At 38.5% G+C, this 9,598-nt stretch overlaps 1 protein-coding gene across 1 annotated transcript in view; it reads right to left on the bottom strand.

The window, feature by feature from the left end:
• Nucleotides 1-6,325, bottom strand: part of LOC103356066 (glycogenin-1-like) — a 19,814-nt gene extending 13,489 nt beyond the window's left edge. Inside the window, exons 1-4 of the mRNA XM_008280115.1 lie at nt 6,184-6,325; nt 2,241-2,376; nt 1,981-2,155; nt 1,204-1,366 (exon numbers count right to left, since the gene is read on the bottom strand). Of these exons, the coding sequence (XP_008278337.1) occupies nt 1,204-1,366; nt 1,981-2,155; nt 2,241-2,376; nt 6,184-6,325 (616 nt within the window). The remainder of the gene's footprint in view (nt 1-1,203; nt 1,367-1,980; nt 2,156-2,240; nt 2,377-6,183) is intronic.
• Between the last annotated feature and the right edge of the window lie 3,273 nt (nt 6,326-9,598).

Genomic DNA, 9,598 nt, shown 5'->3' with positions numbered 1-9,598 from the left:
AGTTTACATACACATGTAATTTTGGAAACATTGAAACAAAAGCATCTTTGTCACAAAATAATCTTGATTTTGGTTCTTTCATCAAAAGTGGTAAAGAAATGGCTAAATCAGGCTCGAACTAAGGTTTTAGACTGCTCTCCCCACAGTACCGACTAAAACAACATCAAGAAAACAAGTAGAGAAACAAGCCTGTGTCAGAAAGTCAACACATCTAGTTAAACTGGTCAAAGACAGAAGCTTGTCAAACGCTTTTCAACAGCTTGTAAAACTGCCTTGTTGAAGTGAAAACAACCCAGTGACGTTTAAACAAATATTAGTATTGCTGTATGTACGTTTTTGACCCAGCAGTTTTGTCATATTTATAGAAGATCCATAATGAAGCTATAAAAAACCAAAACACGATTGCTTTTTTGTGATAAATATGCAGGTGTTTCAATGATTCAAGATGGAACATTCTGAGTCATTAGAAACTCAAGTCTGCCATTATATACACGGTCTTTACAAGTGTCTGTAAACTTTTGTTCACAACAGTACCACCAACACAGCTGTGCTCTGTCACACTATTAAGAGCAGTATTATGGGCTGTACGTAAGCACAATGTCATTTTATGACTGTAAATCAGTGCAGAGGTGATGTGAGTGCTGGAATCCAATTGGCCAGTACATTTGGTTCATGAGCAAACATCTGTAAACTAACAACAACCTAGCATTCCCATCATCCTTTGCATGCTAGCATTTGCTAATGAGTACGCTAAATCACATTAATGAGAAGGGTAAATGTTATTACTGCTGAACATCAGTATGCACTGTGAGAATGCATGTATGTTAGGACAAGATGTAGCACATTGATAGACAGGTTTCATCACCCTGTCATGGTGGTTTCTGCCTCCTTTTGCCAAATTTACAACACACACATTAGTCAGATTCACATTTTCATACATCAAATAACTGGTTAGATGCAAGGGTGCAGCAATCCAAATTGCCATGTGGAAAAAAATAAAAATAAAAAACAAACACTAGAGAAAAGGTATCATCTGTCTTCTTACACTTTAAAAAAAAAAAAAGAAAGTGTGCAGTGGTGTGTGTATTCTGGGTCATTTCCTCCAGTTTCTTCATGTTCTGTTCTCATTTTTTCTGAGCCTCTGAGGACCATAAAAGGAGACAAAAATCAAACATGAACATAAATCAGCATGAGAAAACTCACCATCAAAGCTGCCGTTTTCGCCGCAGAATGTCAGCAGCTTCTCATGCGTCTCGTTGGACGGTCTGAAGACAAACACCCCGGAGTTGAAACAGTCTGGCCAGCCGGGATCTGGAGCGGCAGAAAGCTCCTCCCTCTCAAAGAGCTCATCGATGTTGGACAGCACCTGAACACACAAATAACGTTACTTACTGTCTCGGATTATATCGCTAAAAAAAGAAAGTTTGGGACAAAAATTTACTTTTCACGAGCAATGAAAGTGCTGCAAACTCAGTCAATGCCATCTTTTTTGCAGCTCAAGTATCACATCTCTGCAAAAACTAAACTCAAAATAAAAGAATGAATATGTTAGAAAACATCCATCCATCCATCATCTATACACTGTTTAATCCTCACTAGGGTCATGGGGGGCTGGAGTCTATCCCAGCTGACTCAGGGTGAAGGCAGGGGACACCCTGGACAGGTAACCAGTCTATCACAGGGCTACACTTAGAGACAGACAACCAAGCACACTCACATTCACACCTACGGACAATTTAGAATCACCAATTAACCTCAACATGTTTTTGGACTGTGTGGGAGGAAGCCGGAGAACCCGGAGAGAACCCACGCTGCACGGGGAGAACATGCAAACTCCACGCAGAAAGATTCCGGTGCCCCCACCGGGATGCGAACCGGCGACTTTCTTGCTGCGAGGCAACAGTGCTACCAACTGCACCACCTTGCAGCCTGTTAGGAAACACATTTATGATTTTGATATTGCCACCGTTTGTTCCTCACCAGTGTGTCTGCGTCCATGAACACACACTTGCTGTAGTGTGTGAGTGTCCAGCAGTGCAGTTTGGTGAAGGTCACCCCCAAGTCCGGACGCTTCATCAGGGCCAGATGAGCCGTGTCGCCCGAATCCATCACGTCCACCACACGCACCTCATCGAAAATGGACCGTAACGCATCTCTGCAACATGCACGAGATGACTAAAGTCAGTGTTTACAATCATTTGTGTCTCAACAATGGCCAGAGAGTTGACAATGTGTGTCACCTGCAAGGTTCTGCAACATGAGGTCCTACAAGCGCAACCAGTTTCCTGGTTGTGTTGTGGTTTCGCAACGACTGGCCGAGAACCATGGCTCCCTTTGCATAGCTGTCGTTTGTGGCCAGTGTAACAAAAGCTTGGTCTGTTTGGAGGAACACAAACGCACACATTAGCCATATGAGTAGCATGTTGTCATGTTTTTGACGATGATTTATGTGTCTTCTATTTTAAATGATCTATTATTATCTTCAATTTATCTGCTTGTCAGAGTGTCTTGAGAGCTTTAAATAAGGATGTATTTCAAAATAAGTTTATTTATAGTGAATAACTGCATTCATGGATTATTTAGGTAACAACTAAACATTGGCCAAACCAATCAGTAAAATCCTCTTATTTATGAAAACACGTGTGCTTCAGCTGCTCTTGCTGGCAGGCTTATCGTTCATGCTCCAGTGTTAACATAATGGATGACCAATTAATCGTGCTGGTGTCTAAGATAAACAAATCCACACCAAGTACAGTTTTTATGACCTCAAAAGATGCCACTGTTCATGCAAACTACCATCAGCTTTTTTCTCAGCATTTAGACCCACGCCGTTAATGTACTTTACACCAGAAATCTACAGATTAACGCTGATGTCAAGCCACTTTGTTATACTTTTCCTCCATGAACAGACACAAATCAAACCCTTCTGCTCTTATTCTGTAAATAATGCATTGCTTACAGGATGCCAGATTCATCTGCAGGCCTATTGTGTCAAGTTCAGTGTCTGATGAGTCTCCAGTGCATACATTGACAGCAGCAGGGGGGGCGAGCAGTGCTACTGCTGCTGCTTGAGAGAAAGTAGGCCCAGAGCCAGAGAAGAGAGTTCATCAAGCTGAATGCAACGAGCTGTCGGGGGGCTTCTTGGAAACCTGATCTTGCGTGACAGTGTTGTACCGTTGCTATGGTTTGATTCAAGGAACTATCAAAAGGCCTGAGTGTCTCACCTACAAGGCAGCACAGGAAGCATGTGCTGCGTTCCCACAGTGTTATCTGCAGGCTACGTGAGGCCTTATGACACCTTATGAAACCCTATGCAATCTCAAGAGTAGTCTGTGTTAGATTTACATACATATTGTAATGTCAGCGTTACTGTCGTATGCAAATTAAATGCATACAGAATCGTTGTAAAGTCCCTTTTCCAAACTAATCAGTGTCTTTCATTTGCATATCGACAGTCATGCTTGTATTTATGGAGCTGTTGTCACTCACAATCGTAGTAAAGGCAACACAAAAGGAGACAAACTGCAGGCCTTTTATGGCACTGGAAAAAAACATCAACTTGGTGGAGGCACACTGTGCTGCACGTCCACACTGAGACCACTGTGTCAAGTTAATTAAAAACCCCGACGGTGATCCAGGAAGATAACACTGCATTCTTCAAAAAATAAAAGCGCTGTGCATGAAGCGTGGAAAAGGTTTAAATGTGAACACTGATCACATGTTCCATTTCTCCAAACTGCCTGTTTTATGTTTAATCGTGCGGTGATCAGTTACAGTGAAAAAGACGCAGTTTCGGCGCACGTGGGCCGATAAACTGGATCTTATGAGGCCTGCAGGAAAAACCGGCTCTTTTGATCTACTGATGTCATGGTTGTTTTCCACTATTTGTGCATTGTGTTCGTAATAACAGTGGAATTCCAGATAACTGCTTTTAATGCTTTCTTTGTTCATTTATCTGCCTTTCGTTTTCACGAACATTCGGCAATGAAAATGTCAGAAAGTGCTGAAAAACCCCCGACTACCACTACTTCCAGCTTTTTCCAAAAACCTGAGGTCACATCTTTTAGCTGTTTGTTTCCGTCAAACAAATTGCCTAAAACCTCGTCATTTTACTATAAAAAAAAAAAAAAACACATTTGAGATTTAGGGCTGCCATGATTGATTTACTGTTAACTATTAAATTATTCGGCAACAGCTTTGATAATCGATTTTTAAGACAAAAAAGGCCTAAACTCTGTGATTCCAGGTTCTAATATACAAATATTTTCTGGTTTCACTTCTCTTTTGTGACAATAAGTGGAATATCTTTGGGTTGTGGACAAAATAAGACATTTAAAGACGACTTATTGGGCTTTTGGAAAACACTGATAAACATTTTGCCCCATTTGCAGCATTTTGTAAATCAGAAAAACAAATCGACTATCAAGAAAATAACATTTGACAATGGAAATAGTCGTTTGCAGCCCGACTGAGAACCAGTGATTTATTTTCACAAACGACAAGTTGATTAATAAGTTTCTAGTTTGATTAAAGATGCATAAAATGTCCCATTTATCTTCGTAGCAATTCAAATTTGAGTAGCCTTGTCTAGAGCTGCAAAGATTAAGTGATTGATTATTGTTTTAGTCCCTTTTGTTTAAACACACAAGTGCGACAAGTTACTGGTTCTAGCTTCTAAACTCTGGATTGTGGACTGTCACTTATACCAGAATGAGCAATTTAAACCATTTTCTGACACTTTACCCAAAATGATAAACCACCAAATCAAGTAAACAATCAGCAGATCAGTAAAAAATGTAAACGATTGTCTAGCAAAGCCTAAATTTTGGCTGTTTTTTTTTTTTTTTTTTTTAAATAATAAAAAAGATCAGTCAATTATATCATTATTGGCCCTAAAAAATGAGCACAGATTGGACTGTTTTCCATGTAAAAGGTGATTTAGAAACACTAAAAGCACATTTTAAACCAAAAAGTGCCCCACATACCTGAGTCACAACTGGCTAATGACACATTTATCAACTATTCTCATGATTAATTCATTATTTTAATCATTTTTTTTACTGGTTCCAGGTGTTTCCCGTGTTGTCTTTGGTTTTTTTAGCTGTCGGTTGAGCAAGCAAGACATTTAAAGATGCCAAATTGTATTAAAATAAGCATTTTACACTGTTTCTTGACACCTAATCCAAAAGGACAAATCAATTAAGCAAGAAAACAAATCAGCAGATCACTCAATAATGAAGATTATTTGCTGAAGCCCTGACTGTTTCTGTCATCATGTGATAATAGAAACAAACCCTACTGGCCTCCGAAATGAAACACAGATTGAACTGTCTGCCAAAAACATGTTAAAGGTCATTTAGACACAACCGCAGCACTGACATGTTTAATCTTACACCATAAACGTGTCTTGGTCACAATTCTTAGAAAACCAAATGTGCCATTGACCCAAGCTTAGACTGATAGCAAATTAATTACCAAATATTCTGTTGATCAAATAATTGGTTTAATCTCTCTCTCTCTCTTTTTTTTTTTTTTTTACACATAAATGTTAAAACATTACTGGCTCTGTGTTTTTTCTTTGTTGGATTTTGGGCTGTTTGTTTGACAAAAGACATTTAAAGAACCCAATTATATTAAAATGAGCATATTTACACTGTTTTATGACACTTTTTCCAAAATGATTAATCAAGAAAATAATCAGCAGATCACTCAATAATAAAGATAATTATTTCTCACAGCTGTTCCTATTACTATCATCACATTATTGGTTTTGAAAATGCAGGTTGGACTGAGTAGAAGTACAGTGTTTGAACAAATTGAGGCTGCAAAACTATTAAAAATAAAAACTTCTCAGGATAATCCTCCTTCTGTGGCTGGTTTAATTGTGACATGTCCTGTAGGATGTGCTTCTTCTCAGTGTGTTCAGCTTCACTCAGCTGCAGAAACCCATCAAATGAAACATGACAGTCGCTCAACCGACCGCAGGAAAAACGGTTCTCATGAATCGTAACTCGCGTCTGTGCGCAGAGTAGACAACCAGCAGCAGGTGCTTCTCTGCAGCGTTTGATTCACTCGCGAGATTTCTGGACATGAATTCAGCACCGCAGGAGCAGCGTCGGTCCGGCCCGGTCCGGTCCGGTCCGGCCGTGTTCCGGGGCTCAGTGTGGCCCCGGCGGTTCTTACCCGACATGGTGCGCTGAGGAGAGTCCACCCGGGGGTCGGGGGTTGTGATGGGCCACACGGATGGTTTGCACTGCGAAGGGCAGAGGCGCAGCAGCTGGGAGCAGTCCAACACAGGAATTAAGCCCCACATCTTCCGCGTCATGTGACCAGCGGCCGCGACACGCCCCCCTGCGTGTGCACGTTTTAGTATAACTTTATTTGTGATGATTAAAATCACAAAAACAAGGTAACTGCTGCACTGTGTTCGCCTGAAATGATACTAGAACTACGCTCCAGTCTGCAGTGATATGATACTTGACAAGTAGTAGTTTTATTTATATTTTTTAAATTTATTTAATATTTTAATTTATTATTATATTTTATTTATTTTATTTATTGTATTTTTATTCACTATATATATGTGTGTGTGTGTGTGTGTGTGTGTGTGTGTGTGTGTGTGTGTGTGTGTGTATAGTGCTTAACAAATTTATTTGACCACTTGTGTAATTTGTTAAGCACTGTATATACAGTTGAAACCAGAAGTTTACATACACTGTATAATAAGACATATAACAGTTTTGTTTTTGTTTTTTCTCACTGTCTGACATTAAATAAGACTAAACTTTTCCTGTTTTAAGTCAGTTAGGATTACCAAAATTATTTCTGTTTGCTAAATGCCAGAGTAATGAAAGAAAAGGATTTCTTTTAGGGATTGTTTTATTACTTTTTTAAAAGTCAGATGACAAACGTCAAACATTTTGGATTTCCTTCCATAAGCTTCTAAAAATAGTTTGCTGGAATTTTTTTTGTGTGCCTTTTCATATGTATGTAAACTTCTGGTTCTAATTGTACATATATATGTGTGTGTGTGTGTGTGTGTGTGTGTGTGTGTAGAGAGAGAGAGAGAGAGAGAGAGAGAGAGAGAGAACTATAAAACAGTACATTTGAAAATTCATGGTTAACAATAATAATTCCATTTTAGCATTAAAAATATCATTTTGGTTAAAGAGCTTCTACATACTGGTGTATTAACCCTCACAGAAACATAAGAAATCCATCCATCCATCCATCTTCTCCCGCTTATCCGGAGTGGTAATTACTAATGCTGTTAATTTAGAGCATTTTAGAGCATAAACTTTACATTGGGTGGTGGTCTGATAAATGTGTTTAGCACTGTCATTCGTATACAGTCTCTGGTCACATGGTAATACAATGTGGACAGCGAAGTGCAAAGTGCTCCACAAGGCTGTACGATAACAACAGCATCTCTTAAAAATAGAAAAGGTCATAAATAATAAGTAAAGAGACTGTGAAACTAAAGTTCAGCATACATTTGGCGAGAGTTGCAGTCGTGTGTGTGTGTTATGATAGACAGAAGGATGTTTTAAGGACCAACATCCAACACTGAACATGACACATTTCTGGCAGAAAACTGTTTACAGAAGTGTTCAAATGTACTAAATGGCTCCTAGTAGAAATATTTACAGTATAGAGAATATGCGGTGTGCAAAAGAAATGACTTGATTATCAACAATCTCAACACAACATGAAGAAGAAGCACATTTATATAAACACATGGAACAGAATATGTGTAAAAATATGCATACAATTTAAACGTTTGTACCTGTACATTACACAACTGTTTTCTTTCAATAGATAGATAGATAGATAGATAGATAGATAGATAGATAGATAGATAGATAGATAGATAGATAGCTACTTCAATAACTAACTTCTGACACAAAATATGAAACAATTCTGCCACAAACCTACTTAAAGAAGCATTAAAATGTACTGACAACCTGAGTGAGGTGATGAAAACATTTGTTATGGATACAGTATAGAGAATAAGCTGTGTGCACAGAAGTAGATCTGTGCAAATGTGCAAAAAACGTGCAAAAAAATGTAATTGCGTGCTTCAACAACCAATATCTAACACTGAACATAAGCATTTCTGACACCAAACAATTCACAAACGTACTTAAACACACTAAAGGCTCTGAGCGAGGTCATAAAAATATCTGTAATGCACAAAGTATACAGTAGAGAAAATATGCAGCGTGCAAAGATGTAGAAAAATCTATAGTACAAAAACAAAGATGACTTGTCTCTACTGAGTGCTTATGGTGCTAATAGAAGATAATGTTTAAATACAATATAAAAACAAAGTATAAGAAAGGCTCCTTGAGTCCGAGATTAGAATCTGGAATTTTGTTTTAAACGAGGATTCAGCTCCCCTTTGTCAGAAATGACCTTCATTACACTGATCAAGTTTTCTCACAAAAACAGGGAGCTCCTTTGTTCTCCATCAGCTGAGCAGCTGTCAGACTGAGTCAGCAGCGCCTCAGAGTGGTCCTGTGGCCACATTACAGCTAAATAAAAGGTCAAAGGTTCAAACAAACACCAACCTGCAGGACGATGTAGAAATGGAATCTTTAAGCTAGATATTACAACTGTACACAAAAATAATACTTTTTTATTACAATACATATATTTAAATAGATATTAGTCAGAGCAGCCCTTTCTCCTCTTTGCACACCTTGTGATGGAAACCCTTCCAAATGCAAATATACAACGTAAGATGAGATTCAAAATCCACAGTTTGTGCAGAAGTGCGTTCCAGTGATGCTAATGAGATTCAGAAATATAAGTCAACAAACTCATATGGGTATCTCTCCAAGTTAGATTGTTTTTAGTATAAAATCATGGGTTTTTCTAGACAGTGTTTCCTTGTTGAGCTAAAGCAGTAGCACAAGTGAAAAAAGGAATTAAGTCAGCTAATTGGCTTGTTATTGTTAATCAGAGTATCTGTCAAAGATTGCCAGCATAGTTATTATGAGCTACTGGTCAGACCAAGTAAGCATGTACATGGCATGCTCTCAACTTTTCATTCATAAGAGGATTTATAACAAAACAATGTGTAATTTCTCCTATTAAAAAAAAAGTCTTTTTACAACAGGGCTTGCATGAATGATTTTTACCATTCTTGATTAATCTCTAGGTTTATTTTTTTTGATTAATAATGTTTCCCACAGTCTTAAAATGTCTTGTTTTGTCCAGATATTCTGTTTACTGTCATAAAGGAGTCGAGAAACCAGAAAACATTCACATTTAGGAAGTTGGGATCTTTCTGTATCTATCTGTACCCTGAAATTGTGGCACTATATGCCCAAAAGCACAAGGAATTTTGCATGAAGTGTAAAGACCAGCATCATTACAACCCTGTAAATAATTCCTGACTATTTGGGTGTGTATGTGTTCCTAAACTGTATGTCTGTGTGGTTCACACTCTATTCAATCTCCTTGTGCGTGTGTTCTTAGATGCAGTGAATAATGCAGGAGGCTTATGAGAAAGTCTCTGGCAGGCCGTTCCAGTTTTACACTCATAACTGATCCTGGCTCAGGGTTCACAACCAGAAGTGCAGCTCTGGTCCTC

This window comes from Stegastes partitus, unplaced genomic scaffold, assembly GCF_000690725.1.
Source record: "Stegastes partitus isolate 25-593 unplaced genomic scaffold, Stegastes_partitus-1.0.2 Scaffold181, whole genome shotgun sequence".
Taxonomy (NCBI): Eukaryota; Metazoa; Chordata; class Actinopteri; family Pomacentridae; genus Stegastes; species Stegastes partitus.
The sequence above is the reverse complement of the archived record's forward strand: the minus strand, read 5'-3'. Positions and strand labels throughout refer to the sequence as shown.